General features: G+C 53.2%; 1 protein-coding gene across 3 annotated transcripts in view; it reads left to right on the forward strand.

The window, feature by feature from the left end:
• Positions 1 to 15,197, forward strand: part of RAB11FIP4 (RAB11 family interacting protein 4) — a gene marked incomplete at both ends in the record, with an annotated part of 126,897 nt that extends 111,700 nt beyond the window's left edge. For 2 of the 3 annotated variants that reach the window (XM_080712141.1, XM_080712142.1), the window contains 12 exons: positions 415 to 644; positions 4,450 to 4,644; positions 5,146 to 5,280; positions 5,523 to 5,558; positions 6,504 to 6,603; positions 7,060 to 7,163; positions 7,715 to 7,855; positions 11,558 to 11,639; positions 12,098 to 12,235; positions 12,307 to 12,465; positions 13,626 to 13,769; positions 15,081 to 15,197. In XM_080712141.1, the coding sequence (XP_080568267.1) occupies positions 415 to 644; positions 4,450 to 4,644; positions 5,146 to 5,280; positions 5,523 to 5,558; positions 6,504 to 6,603; positions 7,060 to 7,163; positions 7,715 to 7,855; positions 11,558 to 11,639; positions 12,098 to 12,235; positions 12,307 to 12,465; positions 13,626 to 13,769; positions 15,081 to 15,197 (1,581 nt within the window). The remainder of the gene's footprint in view (positions 1 to 414; positions 645 to 4,449; positions 4,645 to 5,145; positions 5,281 to 5,522; positions 5,559 to 6,503; positions 6,604 to 7,059; positions 7,164 to 7,714; positions 7,856 to 11,557; positions 11,640 to 12,097; positions 12,236 to 12,306; positions 12,466 to 13,625; positions 13,770 to 15,080) is intronic. The other variant, XM_080712143.1, reaches the window with a different exon arrangement.
• Between the last annotated feature and the right edge of the window lie 2,062 nt (positions 15,198 to 17,259).

Consider the following 17,259-nt stretch of genomic DNA (forward strand, 5'->3'; position numbering starts at 1 on the left):
GCCTCCCAGGTGCTGGGATCAGAAGCGTACGCCACCATGCCCGGCGTTGTTCTTGCTTTATAAACAAAGGAGAGCATTGAGATTCCGTGAGGTGCCCCAAGTCATGGAGGGCAGATCCCGAGCTGCATAGACTTCAAAATCTGTGAGATCAGGGTTGTTTTAGAAGGCCACGAGGTGTGCAGTGCCCCTAATGCAGATTGGCAGGAGGCCTCTCCAAGTCATTTGGCCTCCTGTGCAGACTTCATGATGAGGACTCCAGCATGCTAACCAGGCGCCCCAGTGATGTGGCCCTTCTCCACGTAAGGCTGTCCCAGGGAAGCTCGGCTCCTCAGAGTCGCTGGCCCCGGCCTGCTGGTGCTTTGCTGTCTGCTGAGCACTGGAGTGAGTAATCCCCCTCATTCCTATCTTTCCTAGGGCAACGAGGTCCCAGGCTCTACCTTTGTTGATGGCGAACTCATCCCCAGGGAGCCCAGCATCTTTCCTGAGGACGAGGAAGAGGCTATGACACTGGCCCCACCCGAGGGACCCCAGGAGTCAGACATGGACAGCCCCATGGAGAGCACCCAGAGCCTGGAGGGGTCTGTCGGGAGCCCCGCTGAGGAGAAGGAGCAGGGGATCGGGGGCCTGTTCCTGCCGGAGGACAAGTGAGTGTTGGGAGCTTGGTCTGTGGCCTCTGAGCCACAGAAGGCAGTTCTTGGACGGTCTCTGCAGAAAGTACAGGAGACATACTTAGGATTGGCACCACAGCCTTACTTTCACGAGGATTCTGCGGAGCAAAAAGTTCTAAGCCTAAATGTCTAACAGTAGGAATAGTTCTGGTATTTCAGGCAGCTGTGCAAAGTTATGTTTTAATGATTAATGGTAACAGATAAAATGATCTCATTAGTTTTAAAAATTGGGTTACAGCTGGACATGGTGACACATGTTTGTAATCCCAGTACTTGGGAGGCTGAGACAGGAGGATTGCAGTTCACAGCCAGCCTCAGCTACGAGTGAGGTCCTCCGCAAATTAGTGAGACCCTGTTTCAAAATAAGGAATAAAATATAGGGCTGGGGGTGTAACTCAGAGGTAGAATGCCCCTGGGTTGCTGGGCGTGGTGGCGCATGCTTGTAATCCCCGTGCTTGGGAAGTAGAGACAGGAGGATCACACAGGTTTGAAGCCAGCCTCGCTGGCTTAAGAGACCCTGTTCCCAAATAAAATATAAAATAGGTCTGGGAGTGTAGCCCGGAGGTAGAAGGGTTTCCAGGAACCCCAGAACCACCAAAAAAAAAAAAAAAAAAAAATGCCCCTGGGTTCAATCCCCAGTTCTGAAAAACGAACGAACAAAAAACAACCTTACAATGTGTATATTAGAAAATACCTAGAAAAAATTCTTAGAAGTTGAGCAGTAGCCAGGCGTGTTGGTGCACGCTTGTAATCTCTGCACATGGGAGGCTGAGACAGGAGGATTGCACAAGTTCAAAGCCCTCCTCAGCTGGCTTAAGAGACCGTTTCCAAATAAAATATAAAAGAATTCTGGGAACATAGCTTGGAGGTAGAAGGCCCCTAGGTTCCATCCCCAGTACCACCAAAAAGAAAAAAAATTTTTTTGAGCAATTTATTTCTGGAAAGTGGATAATGATTAATTGATTGGATTACCTTTCACCCACTCTGCCATATATTTCCCTCTCTGCCTGCCTACATTCTTTCCTTCCTTTTTTGGTGTGTGTGTGTGTGTGGTGTGTGTGTGTGTGTGTGTGTCTGTCTGTGTGTGTGTGTGTGTGTGTGTATGTGTGTGTATGTTGCTAGGAATTTAATCCAGAGGCATTCTACCTCTGGGCCGCACCCCCAGCCCTATTTTATGTTTTTATTTGGAAACAGGGTTTCAGTAAGTTGCTGATAGCTTCACTGTGTTGCTGAGGCTGGCCTCAAACTTTCGATCCTCCCGTCTCAGCCTCCCAGGTACTGGGATTACAAGCATGAGCCACCATGCTCCACTCTGCCATGTATTTTCTATATTGATCCTGCATTCTTATCAGAAATGTTATTTAAAAACAAAATTGAAGGCCGGGCGTGGTGGCGCTCGCTTGTAATCCCCGCGCTTGGGAGGCGGAGACAGGAGGATTGCGCAGGTTCAAAGCCAGCTGCACTGGATTAAGAGACCCTGTTTCCAAATAAAAAAAGTATAAAATAGGTCTGGGAGTGTAGCCTGGAGGTAGAAGGGTTTCCAGGAACCCCAGTACCACCAAAAAATAAAAAATAAATAAAAACAAAATTGAGACTTAAGTAGGACTGGGGTGTAGCGCAGTGATAGATACTTGTCTGCATGCATGAGACTCTGGGTTCCGTCCCCGGTGCTGCAAAACCAACGACAGAACCTAGAGACGTCCCAATAGCACTGTCAGTTTTAGTTTGTGTCAGCAGAAGGGAGTCTGTTCCATTTTAGCCCTCAGAAAATCTCTAGGGGGACCTCATGCTTGTGGGGTGATGGGATGCAGACGCCATCATGTAGCCATGGCAACTGGGAGCAGTGACCCATGTATCAGAAGAAGGTGATGGGTAGGGTGACCCAGGTATTTGGAGAAGGAAGAGGAGGGTTCAGTATGGTTGAACCACATGAAATTGCTAACTTTTAACCATTCTCAAACCCTCCAAAAAGTCATTTCATGTGACCTGACCTACGTACCTGTATGCTCTGTGCTGGCCTCCTCAAACTCAAGAGGGTCAGAGAGTCACAGCATTCTGGTATGGCCCCTGGGAGGGGTCTGTTAGAGGGTCCGTGTGGCTTCTAGGAACACCTCACCAGCCATAGCCCTGACCAGCTAGCCCAGGGACAACAGACATTGTTGATCTGGTGGCCAGACATCCATCATTCGGCCATCCTGTTGCTTTCTAGGAGTACTCTCCAGGAGGCAGTGGGTACCAGCCATGGGTGCCACGGATTCTATTAGATGTAGAAGACAGCGAAGCGAGCAGGGTGATTAACTCAGCCTGAAGTGCTAAGGACCCTGAGGGTAGACAAATAAGTGAATACATTTTAAAAGCTGGGTGAGATGCCAGGAGACTCGATCTTCAAGCATCCTGTCATTAATGCTGCGATCCTTGGCTAGAAACGGGTTCCTCAGGGCTGCAGTTTGAGAAGTGCTGCCTTAACCCGTGACATGCTTCTTGCACTGGCTCAGGTTCCCCCAGTTTTGTGGAGGCTCAATGAGGTTGGGGACATCATGAGCTATGGATAATACATCATCACTACACGGTGACTAAGGGAAGATACATTTGGCAGCGATGTGTAGTGCTTCCCTTTGTTCTTGGGTTGCAGGTGGGCTTAGCCAGGCTCCTGTATGCACAGGCCGCACCTGGTCACCCCAGGATCTCTTTGGGGTTAGGTATCTTTGGGCCAGAAGTCACCCCTTTCATCCAGGAGACACTTTGTAGCTTCTCACCTCTTCATCTTAAAAGTGGTGCATGCTAATTAAATGGAACTTGAAGAGGGGAGGAAAAGTGAGATGAGGGGAAATGACCACCCTTAGTCCAAGGCCAGTGACAGTTTTAATACTTTTATGTATGTATTTTTGTGGTACTGGGAATGAAACCCTTAGATGTTCTACCTCCGAGCTATACCCCCAGCCCTATTTTCTTCTTTTATTTTAAATATGGGTTTCACTAAATTGCAGAGGGACTCACTAATTTGCTGAAGTTGGCTGTGAACTTGTGATCCTCCTGTCTCAGCCTCCCAAGTATTGGGATAACAGGCGTGCACCACCATGCCTGTTCCATTTTTTTTTTCCCCCAGAACTAGGGATGGAACCCAGGGGCATTGTACCTCTGAACTACACCCCAGCCTATTTTTTTGTTTTATTTTTTGAAGCAGAGCTTCACTGAGTTGCAAAGAGCCTCGCTAAGCAGCTGAGGCTGTCCATGAACCTCGATCCTCCGGTCTCAGCCTCCTGGATGCTGGGGTTACAAGCGTGCATCACCACGCCTGGCTGCCTGTTCCATTTTAATATTTTCCTTTTCTATGTTTTTTTTTTTTTTGGTATAAACCCTTTACGTACTCAGTCTTAAAAGTCTCAAAAGTTTGCACCTAATTTTAATTTATATTCATTTTCTTACATTATTGCCAATATTTTTATAAACATTTCAACAATGGTTTGATATTTCATTATTTAATGTTTATTATTCAATCTAGCTGCAGCTAAACCAGTAAGTTGTAACCGATGTTTTGCTCCTCGGGTGGCTCGGGTTTGCGTATGTCTCATGCAGAAGGTTTCTGTGGTGAGTGTCCCCTGGTCCTGAGGTTCAAGGCTCAAGCTTGATCGCTCTCACGGTCTGCAGAGCTGAGTGCCTTCCTGGGGGCCTGGCTGCCCCCCCACCCCAGGAGGCAGTGCAGTGAGCTGCCTCAGTACAGCACCAGGGTCTACAGGCGGGCCTCGCAGTCCTTCTCTAACCCAGGCGCTCTGGCCCTCAGGTCCCTGGGCCACACGCCCTCCGTGACGACGTCGGACCTCTCCACGCACTCCACCGCCTCGCTCATCAGCAATGAGGAGCAGTTTGAAGACTATGGGGAGGGAGATGACGTGGACTGTGCCCCCAGCAGTCCCTGCCCCGATGATGAGACCAGGACCAACGTCTACTCTGACCTGGGGTCTTCAGTGTCTTCCAGGTGTCCCCTTGGTCCGGGATGGCATTTGGGGCCCAGGAAAAATGGCAGAACCCATCCAGCCTCAGGCTGGCAGAGTCCTGAGCAGACTGGCCTGCCCTCTTCCCTAAGCTGCAGGAGTCAGCTCCTGAAGCTTGGGGTGTTGCCTTTGCACCCTGATCAGAGTTTTAGAGTTCTTCCTCCCTCTTTCCATTTTGGGAATGAAGCAACTGGCCCAGTGGGGAGGGAAGGTGTGTGTCCTCTTCTTTCCTAGAACTTCAGCATTAAAAGTCCTTCCAAGTGGCCTTGTGTAGTCCCTTCCCACCAACCAAGCTAGGTCGCTGCCTCTGACATTAGCTCTTAGTCTGCCACAGCTGTTGATGAGCGCCTCTCACTGGCTTCTCTTTGAGAGTGTTGGGGAAGGGAGGCTCTGCCCCAAGTTCACAGGTCTTGGGAACTCGAGCTCAGCGGGATGGGGCGGGCACAGCTGAGAGCTAAGAAGTTGATTTCCCCCCTCCGGGCCAGCGCGGGGCAGACCCCCAGGAAGACGCGGCACGCGTACAACAGTGAGCTGCTGGACGTGTACTGCTCGCAGTGCTGCAAGAAGATCAACCTGCTGAATGACTTGGAAGCCCGGCTGAAAAACCTCAAGGCCAACAGGTGAGGCCGCCCGGGGTGGGCGGGCAGGGCCTGCTGCGGCTTGAGTGCTGCTGGCAGCGCTGGCCCCGGAGCTTTTCCTGCTGTGGGAAATCAGACTGTTCCTTCTCGGGACCATGCTGATGTGTGAAGTCCCTTCAGTGGGGGAAGCCGCGTCCTGTACTTTGGTGTCTTGCAATGGCTGAGTAAAGGGAATGGACCAGTCCCCTCTGACCAGTGACTGTTTCCTCTCCCTCTCTCTCTAGCCCCAACCGCAAGATCTCCAGCACGGCCTTTGGACGGTAAGCCTCCCTCTGGGTCATAGGGTTGAGTGCTGTCCCCTCCATGGCAGCAGCCCAAGGTGGCTGGTGGAGGAGAGGGGCATGAGGCTCTCACAAAGAAGGGCCACCTCTTCCTGCCCCTGCGCTGCCCTGTCACACCCACCCTTGTCCCCTCTTGGCAGCAGCCGGCATCTTCAGCCCCTCTGCAGCCTCAGCTCGGTGGCCGGTGGGCATGCCTGAGAGTCACACCCAAACCTCGGGTGCCCTTCCCTGCAGTCTGCAGCTGGCCCTGCCGGCCAAGGCGCAGTATGCGTGTGCCCGTCGGAGCAGGTCGCTTTGCTCAGACTTCCCACGCCCAGGGCATCAAGAGCTGCCAGCCAGCGCCAGGCTGTGGCCCGGTGCTAGGTGGGACAGCCTGTGCAAAGGCCCTGGCTGCTGCCTGACAGAGCAGGTAAAGGATGTCACAAGGGGCAGCCAGTCTTTGCCAAGGGTGACCTCTGCAAGCACCCACCTGTTTCCAGCCCTGCCCCTCAACACAGTACCTATGAAGTGTGATAGATGTCCCTCCTTCACCCACCTCCAGTCCCCCCAGAGGTGTTGCAGGAGCCAGCCTGGTAGAGGGAGAGCCTTGCTAGGCAGCCTCAGGAGGCCCAGACCCTGTGCCCAGCACGTGGAGCCAGGCCCCTCCATGGAGGTTTTCTAGCTGGAAGGGGAAGGCCTCATAGGCCAGCTCTGGTCACTGCAGCCACTGGCTAGATGTGCCGGAAAGAGGGACAGATTGTCTTTAGCTGTGGCAGCCCCTCTGCTGCCCTCTGAGCAGATGACCTGTTGAGTGTGGTGGTCAGAAAATGTTCTCCTCCCCTGGCTGAGGGAGGACAGTCTTTGATGGGGCTTTCTGGAGCCCTTGGGGGCCTAGACCCTGGCTCTGGAGGACCCCTGAGCCACGTGCCCTCATCCAACTTGCAGGCAGCTCATGCACAACAGCAACTTCAGCAGCAGTAATGGCAGCACCGAGGACCTGTTCCGGGACAGCATCGATTCCTGTGACAATGACATCACAGAGAAGGTGGGCCCCTGGGTGGGTGGAGGAGGTGTCATGAGTGCACGCTCCCGGAGCAGTGGGGCGTGCCTGGGCTGCTGCTGTACCTGCCCAGGAGCTGGCGGTTGGGGGAATAGAGCATGGGCCCCACCCTCACCAAGCATGACTGCTCTATTTGTACACTGTGAGTTGGAGATCTTGGTCAAGAACTGTAGTTTCAGCTGGGCAGGTGGTGCACACTTGTACCCCAGTACTTGGGAGGCTGAGACAGGAAGATCCAGGTTCATAGATTGCTTCAGCTACTTAGTAAGACCCTGCTTCAAAATAAAGAATAAAAAATAGAGCTGGAGGTGTAACTCAAAGGTAGAATGCCCCTGGGTTCAATCCCCAGCACCACACGCACACAAAAAGAGCTATAGTTTCTAGGTTCTCAGGCCTGTAGCCTCAGAGGTCTTCTCCACTCTGCTCCTACCCCTGCCGCAGGTGAGCTTCCTAGAAAAAAAGGTGACAGAGCTGGAGAACGACAGTCTGACCAACGGAGACCTGAAGAGCAAGCTGAAGCAAGAGAACACGCAGCTGGTGCACAGGTGAGAGGAACCGTGCCTGGGGTGCAGGCTGCCCTGTCGCCGAGGCCCCGAGAGGAGCTGGAGAAGGGAACCCGTCATTTTAGCTTGAGGGCCAGAGGACCTTAACCCTGACTCGTGGCTGACATATTTCCCCCAGCAGGCTGCAGCCCCCAGCGTGTCTAACACGGGAGTTGAGAGCCACTGTCTCTCGGTGTATACAGCAAGGAGAGCTGAGGCCCCTGAGCTTAATGCTCCCCCATGGTGACTGTGGACAAAGCAAACAGACGTCGCATTCCATCCAAACGTAGGGAACTTGGCAGACTTACCCTGGCCCGGTGTCTGGTCCTCTGCCTTTGGGACCCAAGATGGACCCTTTAATGCACTCCAGGTCAGCCTGGTGGAGGGACCGTTGTTGTTGCCTGTGAGATGCACCCCAGACTGACTTACCAACTAGGCTGAGCAGATGCCCTACCATCCCCTCAGTGGGGATGTCAGGGACGCGGTGAGCTTCTGGGGTCCCCTGCGCAGCAGGCCTGCGGGCTTACCTGGACTGAGCTGTGCCCCCTCCTCAGGGTGCATGAGCTGGAGGAGATGGTGAAGGATCAGGAAACCATGGCTGAGCAGGCGCTGGAAGATGAGGCCCGGCGACACCGCGAGACCTACAGCAAGCTGGAGCGGGAGAAGAGCACGGAGCTGGAGCTGCTCAGCACCAGGTGCGCCCCTCGTGCCCTCCGCGGCCGGCAGGGGACCCCCACTGTGCAGCCCAGAGGCTGAGCTTCCTCTTCTAACAGTCCTACTGTGTGTGTATTTACTGGGGATTGAACCTCTGAATTGCAACTCGTGTGTGTGTGTGTGTGTGTGTGTGTGTGTGTGTGTGTGTGTTTTGTTTACTGGGGATTGAACCTCTCAGCTGTACCCCAGCCCTATATATTTTTTTTTACTTTTTACTTTGAAACAGAGTTTTATTAAGTTACTACACACTGGCTTTGAACCTTTGATCCTCCTGTCTCAACGCCCCCCCCCCCAAACACTGGGATTAAAAGTATTCACCACCACACTTGACACAATTCTGCTGCGTGTGTGTGTGTGTGTGTGTGTGTGTGTGTGTGTGTGTGTGTTACTAAGGATTGAACCCAGGAGCATTCTACCTTTGAGTGACACCCCCAGCCCTATTTTTTATTCTTTATTTTGAAACAGGGTCTCAACGTTTGCATAGGGCCTCACTAAGCAGCTGAGGCTGGCCACGAACCTTGGGTTTTTTTTGTTGTTGTTGTTGTTGTTTTATATTTATTATTATTATTACTATTATTTATTATTATTTTGGCTTGCTGGGGATGGAACCCATAGGCTTTCTACCTCCGGGCTATACTCCCAGACCTATTTTATATTTTATTTGGAAACAGGGTCTCACTAGGTTGCTGAAGAGCCTCATTAAGTAGCTGAGGCTGGCTTCGAACCTGTGCGATCCTCCTGTCAGGCTCTCAAACGCTGGGATTACAAGCGTGCGCCACCACGCCAGCCCAGCAGGGTTGTTGTTGGGTTTTTTTAACCTATTCTTTTATTAATTGACATCTGTGTTGTTTCCTCTGAGACAGTCAGGGTGTACTGTCCAGGCTTGGAGCTCCCTCTGCTGTCAGATTCTCCTTGACCTCAGTCCACTGTATGGACTGAGCCTGGGCTCAGGAGGCCAAGGGAAAGAAAGGACCAGGACAGGGTTTCCTGTGACTTCATTGTCGGAGCCTGAGGCAGGCAGGGCAAGGGGCGACACTGGCCCAGGAGTCTGGGTTGGTCACCCTTCAGCTCCACAGCCTTGGATATCCTGTGTCATTACCCACCTGTCACTCGCTCCTTGTATGCCTCCCAGATCCCCTTCCCCAGGCACACAGTACACCCTGCCTGCAGTGTTGATGGGGTCACCTGGGCCCTGGCAGAAAAGACGCTGTCCTGGGACGCCTTTGAATTGGGTCTGTCTCTCTGCGCATCCTTCCCGAGCCACTGAGCCACCTGGGCAGGGTAGCAGGCTGCTGAGGTGTCTGGGAATTGGGCCCTGCAAGGCTCTCAGGCAGGCACCTCCCCACCTGCTGAGCCACGCAGGCCCCCAGGAACTGGGTGGCCAGCCCCAGCGGTGTGGTGAGACTTCCCGACTCCCTGGTACCCAAGGCCAGCTTAGTCGTCTTTCTCACCAGGGTGGATTTGATTGACTGATTGATTGATTCTGGGGATTGAATTCAGGGGCACTGTACCACTGAGCTACATCCCTAGCCCTTTTAAAATCTTTATTTATTTATTTATTTATTTATTTATTTATTTATTTTGCAGGTCTGGGGATGGAACCGAGGGGCATTCGACCTCCGAGCTACTCCCCCTGCCATATTTTTTCATTCTCTATTTTGAAACCAGCTCTCACTGAGTTGCAGAGGGCCTCACTAAGTAGCTGAGACTGTCCGGGAACCGCGATCCTCCGGTCTCAGCCTCCTGAATGCTGGAATTACAAGCGTGTGCCACCATGCCCGACTAATCTTTATTTTGAGACAGAGTCTCATTAAGTTATCCAGCTGGCTTCAGATTTGCAGCCTTCCTGCCTCAGCCTCCTGAGTGGCTGGAATTACAGGCATGTGCCACCAAACCCAGCTGGGGGGGGGGGGTGGTCTTAATTTTGGACCTGGCCAGGCATGGTGGTGCACACTTGTAATCCCATCATTTGGGAGGCTGAGACAGGAGGATCTGGGTTCATGGCCAGCCTCGGCTACTTAGGCCTTTTATGACTCAAACCTTGTTTCAAAATAAAGAATAAAAAATAGGGCTGAGGGTGTAGCTCAGAGGCACAATGCCCCTGGGTCCCATCCCCAGTATCACAAAAAAAATATTGGACCTGTACTCCAGAAGCTGCAGTTTGCATCTTTTCTGGGGGCTGGCCTCCCCTCAAGGGTTACTGATTTCACCCTGCTGTTGAACACGGGGTGTGGGAGAGGACAGAGCGGGCAGCGGCCAGAGCAGTAAGAGAAAGCCAGCCCTCCTGGGAACTGGCTTCTCACTGGCACTCTCTGGCCGCCTCCAGGGGGCGCTCTTCATGCACAGTGTGCGGATGGTGTTTGAGAGTCACCCAGCAGTCTCCATTTCTCACTTTCTCTGCCAGCTTGAGGCTACTTTCTGTGGGGCTCTGAATTCCTCTCTGGCCCTGCCTGGAGGCTTCTGGGGAGCCCAGAGGGCAACAGTGGAGGCCAGGAAGCCACCTCTCCAGGAGGTGACAGTAGGGTGGATACTGCCTGAGTTCTGGGCTGTCTTCTCATGGAATCACCTGAGGGCAGCCTGACATGTTATTACCATCAGAGGCAGCTGCGGTGAGCACTCAGCGGGGCAGAGAATGGAAGGCAAATGTGGTCATTGCCTTCGAATTGCACATTCTAACCCGTCACAGCCAGCCACGGGACCACTCACTCCACCTAGCAGAAAACATCCCCTTGTGTTGTTTTGGGCTTCAAAGGATGCATGCAAAAAGAATCTTTCTTTTTTTCATGAATGAGTGTTTCCTTTTACCAAAAAAAAATAAAGAGTGATAGTTCACAGCCTTCATTGTTTTGTCTCTACTGCTGGGCAGCTCAGGCCACCTGGGGAAGTAAACTTTATCTGAAGTGTTTGGGACCAGAAGTGTTTCAGATTACAGGGTGTTTTCCAGATTCTGGAAAATTTATATGTGCATAATGGGAGAGCGTGGGGATAGTGGATAGGACTCAAGTCTAAACATGAAATTTATGTTTCATATACAGCTTATACATATAGCTTGAAAGTAATTAATACAATATTTTTAATTTGTACATTGTTGTGGTTTGGATTTAAAAATTTCCCTAAAACCTCATGTGTTGACAGTGCTTTCAGGTTCGGAGGTGGGACATGGGACTGCATCTGTCCTTCACTCACACACACACACACACACACACACACACACACACACACATACACACTCACTTACACACACATGCATGCGCACTGCTTCCTCCACCATACCCCTAGGCCCTGCCCCAGCCACAGTGGTTCCTGCCGAGGAGCCAGCTGATCATGGACTGAACTCTGAAACCATAAGCTCCAAATAAACCTTTCTTCCTCTAAGTTGTGGTTGTCAGGTATTTTGTAGGGATGAAAAAGGTAACACATGCTTCAAGCAAAGTTTCATAGTGATAGATTTCTCACTTGTGGCATCATGTCGACACTCAAAAAGTTTCAGATTTTGGAGCATTTTAGGTTTTTGGATTAGGTATATTCAGCCTGTATTGTGAGTTGGCATATTTCTTTCTCTCTTAGTTGGTTTCTGGTATTTTTCCTTGTCCAGGAAGCAGAGAATAGCTACAGATTGTCATTCCTTGTGAGAAAATTTCCATTCCAGATTTCTGATGTCAACATCCATGTCCTTTGCCCAGGGTGCAACAATTAGAGGAAGAAAACTCTGAGCTTAGAACAACAGTGAGTCGGCTCAAGTCACAAACAGAGAAGCTGGATGAGGTGAGCAGCAGGCTGGGGCGGGAGCCAGACCCACAGAGCAGCAATGTTGGCCATCGGAGGCCTTTAGTTTCTGGAATTCAAAAAATTGCTCTGCCAAAAAGCCAAAATAATTGTGAATAATATTTTTTTTACTTGTAAGTTTTGTACAGTGAATATGTAATGTATAGTATGTATTGCTTATATGGTGGGAATTGCAGTCTTGGAGAGCAGTGAGGTCTGTTGGGGCGGACGGCTTCTGCTCAGGCTCTAGCTGGCACCATCGAAGGACCTCAGAGACCTGAGATTTTACAGCTTTGCTTCTAGAACGTAGAGGTCCTGGCTGTTTCTTTAAGCCGTGACTTGGAGGGCCTGTTGCTGGCCATGCGGGGTAGCCATTCAGATCTGCACGGAGGGCCCCAGGGCGCAGTGTGTCCCTCTCGGGCATCTCTCCTTCCCTGACCTGGTGTCCCTGGCTCCAGGAGCGGCAGCGCATGTCGGACCGGCTGGAGGACACCAGCCTGCGGCTCAAAGACGAGATGGACTTGTACAAGCGCATGATGGACAAGTTGAGGCAGAACCGCCTGGAGTTCCAGAAAGAGCGGGAGGCCACACAGGAGGTGGGTCCCGGGCTGGAGCCCAGACCCCCCACGACGTGCCTGCTCCCGCCAACCAGCCCTCTCCCTTGCAGCTCATTGAGGACCTGCGGAAGGAGCTGGAGCACCTGCAGATGTACAAGCTGGACTGCGAGCGGCCGGGCAGGGTCCGCGGCTCGTCGTCCAGCCTGGGCGAGTTCAACGCCAGGGCCCGCGAGGTGGAGCTGGAGCATGAGGTCAAGCGGCTGAAGCAGGTGGGCCCTGCTGTCGGCAGGATGGGGTGGCCAGGGCAGCCGGGCAGCTTCCCATGCAGAGGCCATGGCAAGGGAGCCCGAGGAGCCACCCACCTCCTACCTGTTCCTCTCGACAACCTGACGTGCGCTCTGGGCAAGCGACGCGGCTCCAACTGTGCACAGTGGTTCTTGAGCTTTCCCTCGTGTCATAAGGAGTCACTACCGTCCTGGCCTAGCTTCTGTGGGTGCTCCCTCCATTGGATGCCAGTCTAGGGGAGAAGCAGGGATCAGGAAGGGGTAACGAGCCAGGCACAGTGTCACACACATGTAATACCAGTACTTAGCAGGCTGAGACTGGAGGACTGCAGGTTCAAGACCAACCTCAGCAGCTTAGTGAGACGCTCAGCAACCTATTGAGACCCTCTTTTAAAACAAATAAATGGACAAGGGATATACCCCAAACATCCCAAATATAGTAGAATGTCCTGAGTTCTGTCCCCAGCAACACACCCACCCACACCCACCCACCTAGCAAGGGAGCGATGTCCAGTGAAGTCCCAGCCTAGCTGAGCCTGTGAGCAGGAGGCTGCGGCACAGGTCTCACCTCTGAGTTCGTTCCTCGGCTCTGCTCCAGCCCCTTCTCACATCCAGGAAGGGCTCCTCTTCTCAGGTGCCAGCCTTAGGCATGAGCTGGTGCATGGGGCTGGTGAACCATGGGGTCATTTCTCCTCCAGTGCAAGGGTGCCCTGAAACAGCTTCCGTTAAGCACAGTGCCAGAAGCGGGCTGCAGGGGGAGCCCAGGAGACAAGCCTTCTTGCCTACCCAAAGCCCAGACTAGGCTGGGCTTGCAAGGATGAGCAGCTCTGGGCTCCTCCCAAACAGGGCCCCAGGGAAGAAGGGATGACCAGCCTACTCCTGTCCAGAAACATGGCTCCTCTGAGCAGGGCTGCAAGTCCCATGCAACTCCCTGAGCTTGTGAGACTCCAGGACCCTGGACCAGGACCCAGCCCTGCCACCCCAACTCCCAGCAAGGGCCACATCATCTAGGGACCCTGAGCTGGCTGTGACGCACACCGAGGGAGGTGCCGGTGCCCTTGAGAGACTGTGGATGTGGGGAAGTGGGTTCCAGCAGGCTCTGAAGCCTTCCTGGAGTTGACGTGGCCTGCGTTCTCTCTCTGTAGGAGAATCATAAGCTGCGGGATCAGAACGACGACCTGAACGGACAGATCCTGAGCCTCAGCCTCTATGAAGCAAAAAACCTCTTCGCTACTCAGACCAAAGCCCAGTCTCTGGCTGCGGAAATTGACACAGCCTCTCGAGATGAGGTAGCTGGTCCCTCTGCTCTGGGCCAAGGCCCGGCCCCTCCTCTATGGGTCCTGCACCACTGCCTTCCCCCTGCCAGGGCCTGTCCTGAGGGTCCTGCCTGCACGGTCCCAAGTGATGAGCAGAGCCTGCAGGAGGTGGCTGAGGGGAGTAGACGGGCCCTGGTTCCTGCTGGAAGGAGCACAGGTTTAGGACAGAGTGCAGTGTGAGTCTGCGCTCTCCTGGGTGGATGCTGAAGTAACTGGTCATTTCAGCACATGGAGTCCCCAATTACGCTGTGATTCCCCTACCTGTGCCAAGAGGGTGAGGGAGCAGCTTTGCCTGCCTGCCTGTGTTTCATTTTTTATCTTTTGTCATACTGGGGATTGAACCGAAGAGGCATTCTACCTTTCTGAGCTACACCTCTAACCCTTTTTATTTTTTGTTTAGAAACAGGGTCTCGCCAGGCAGGGTGGTGCATGCTTGTAATCCCAACATTTGGGAGGCTGAAACAGGAGGATCGCGGTTCGTGGACAGCCTCAGCTATGTAGTGAGGCCCTTTGCAACTCCGTGAGACCCTGTTTCAAAAAATAAAGAATAAAAATTAGGGTTGGGGTGTAGCTCAGAAGTAGAATGCCCCTGGGTCCCATCGCCAGTACTGCAAAAAGAGAGAGAGAGAGAGAGAGAGAGAGAGAGAGAGAGAGAGAGAGAGAGAGAGAGAGAGAAAATGAAAGAAAAAAAAGAAACAGGATCTCACTAGCTGAAAGTCTCAGTATGTTGCTGAGCTGTCCTCCAACCTGGGATCCTCCTGTCTCAGCCTCTCAAGTACTGGGATCGCAGGTGTGCACCACCATGCCTGGCTCCTGGCTGCGTTTTAACCTGACCCTAAGACCCCACATCACTGCACCTTGCCCTTTGCCTAGGACTCAGGACTAAGGACTTTTGTCCTCAAGGGGCTCCTGGGGTGCCATCACACCACTGCCCCTGTTGTACACAAGGTGGTGGGAGGTGCCTGGAAAAGGACAAGACCTGGCTGAGAGGGCCACTCCAGGCAGAGGAAGCACCTGGCACGCTGGGACTGTTAATGTCAAAGTGCCTTTGGCTAGTGTTCTCAACATTTATTTTAAAACCACCCACATCCAGGCCCCGCCACAGGCCAATCACATTGCCTTAGACTCTCGTCCTCCAGGTCTCGGCGTCGGTCTGGGGGCGTGCCTTGCCAGGGTCCCTGAGCCCTTCTGTCGTTGGGCCCTGGCCCACTGCACCCCTGGGGTCTGCCTCCTCCAGCCAGGCCCAGCTCTCCATTCTCTTGACTCCTCTCCCATTCTTTTCAGCTGATGGAAGCCCTGAAGGAGCAGGAGGAGATCAACTTCCGGCTCAGGCAGTACATGGACAAGATTATCCTGGCCATCCTGGACCACAACCCCTCCATCCTGGAGATCAAACACTGAGACCTGGCTGGCTGCAGAGCGGCCTCAGGATCCCGGAACGGAACGAGGGCAGGCCCTGCCCGAGGCCCGGGCTCGGGGCAGCGCCCCACGCTCACGCTGTAAATGTACCTTCTGCGTAGGCGCATGCGCAGGGTGCGGCCGCAGGCGGCGCCTGCTCAGCCGGCGTGCCAGTGCCAGTGTGCTCTGTGGCCCCTTTGCAAGGGGCAGAGGGTGCTGGAGTGGGAGGGGCGGGGCCTGCCAGCAGGAGTGACTGTAATAAGAACTGGAAGCTTTTGTTTCTGATACTGGATGAAGCGATTCTACCTCTGGAGATAAGGATTAGAAGTAGCAGATGGGCTCTCTTCCCCCACTCCTCTCCCCAGGTGTGGGAACGAGATCGTGGGTTTTACAGGAGTTTCGTCGTCCCTGCCAGCCTCTGGCCACCTTTCGGGCCGAGGTGCTGTGGCTTGAGAGGAGGAAGGGGCGTGGGGGACGGAGGCGCCTCACAGGCAGCCAGCCCTCTGCAACGGGCCAGTGTCCGAGAACTCAGGGCCGCAGAGCAGCTATCGGGGGCCTCCCTCCTTCCCAGGGCGTTTTAGAGTTCACCGTGCCCTCCTCATCTCTACGCCCCGGCCTCCCCTTCCTGGTTTTGTTATGTTTTTAAGACAATGGAATATAAGCAGCATTCACTTGAATTTAAATGAAGGAATAAAAAGGAAAGAATGAAGGCCAGGGGCTGGAGGTGTATAAGGCAAGTGTCGCCATTGGACAACCAAAGACATGGTTTCCAGGGAGGAGCCCAGCACACGCAGCCTGGGGGCTGGCCGTGGATTGTCGTCCACACCTGGCCTCTTCCTCCAGCCGGGAGCCTCCCAGCCAGGGGGCAGGGGCTGTGCTGGTGGGAGCCGCAGCTGGGAAAGTGGCGGGAAAACTTTGTCCGTCCAAAGGGCAGTAGTGGGATTTACATGCTGGGTTTTTAATGTGACCGTTTGTTCCGGGCAGCTGGGAGTAGATATGGTACTTTGGGCTTTCCAGTTTCTCCCAGTTTTACACGGCTGTGATTGGTTTCCTCAGCCCAGGTCTATGTAAACACATGTGGTCTTATTTCTCCCCCTGAAGCTGCTTGTTTTCTTCACATCTAGAGAAGAAAGGAAGGTTTGGGCATGCTGGAGAGGGGCGGCAGTGGGCAGTGGGCAGTGGGGGTGGGAAGGGAACCTGAGCATTCCCTGATGACGAGGCCGGGACCCACCTGCTCCATTCCAATCAGCCGGCTTTGGTTGGTTGGTTTTTGTTTGTTTGTTTGTATTTTGTCTTATTCATGTATGTGAGGTTGGTCTCATTCTGCACATAACGAGGTAATGTTGACACTGCTCAGGGTCTGGAGCCACCCATGCCAGGAAGACTGAGTGAAGGGTCTGTCTCTGGGAAGCTTTGCTCTGGGGATACTAGGTTCCCCCAAGGATTTTAGGAAATGCAGGCAGAGAAAAAAAGGTCCAAAGAACAGCTCTCCTGAGAATTTGCCAATAGCAAGGAAGGACCGGGTTTAGAGGAAAAAATGCCACGTGTGGTGTTGGTCTGGGTATCACTGGGAAGGTACCCCACAGGGCCGCCAAGTCAGGGTCCTGGCCTTGGGGGGCTTGCCCCAGGGCCAAGTACTTTAGAATAAAATCGTATATGTTCATTAGCTGCATTTGGTGCAGGTTCCAGAGAATCTGGAAATCTCTGGATTTCCAAAGAACTGTGGAGGCCAGAGTTAGTCACCAGGAATTTTTGCCAGGGGCAGAGAAATGGGGAGAGCTGTCCTGCAGATCCTCCCTGTAGGGGGCGCTGTTGCCACAGCCTCCAGAAGGCTCCTCTGGACCTGAGCCAGTGCAGAGAAGCCTTTTAAAAGAGACTGAATGCCGGGTGTGGTGGTGCATGCTTGTAATCCTAGCACTTGGGAGCCTGAGACAGGAGGATCGCACAGGTTCGAAGCCAGCCTCAGCTACTTAGTGAGGCTCTCAGCAACCTAGTGAGACCCTGTTTCCAAATAAAATGTAAAGAGCCGGGTGTGGTGGCGCACACTTGTAATCCCAGCATTTGG

Source organism: Muscardinus avellanarius (genome assembly GCF_963383645.1).
Source record: "Muscardinus avellanarius genome assembly, chromosome: 16".
NCBI classification, from domain to species: domain Eukaryota; kingdom Metazoa; phylum Chordata; class Mammalia; order Rodentia; family Gliridae; genus Muscardinus; species Muscardinus avellanarius.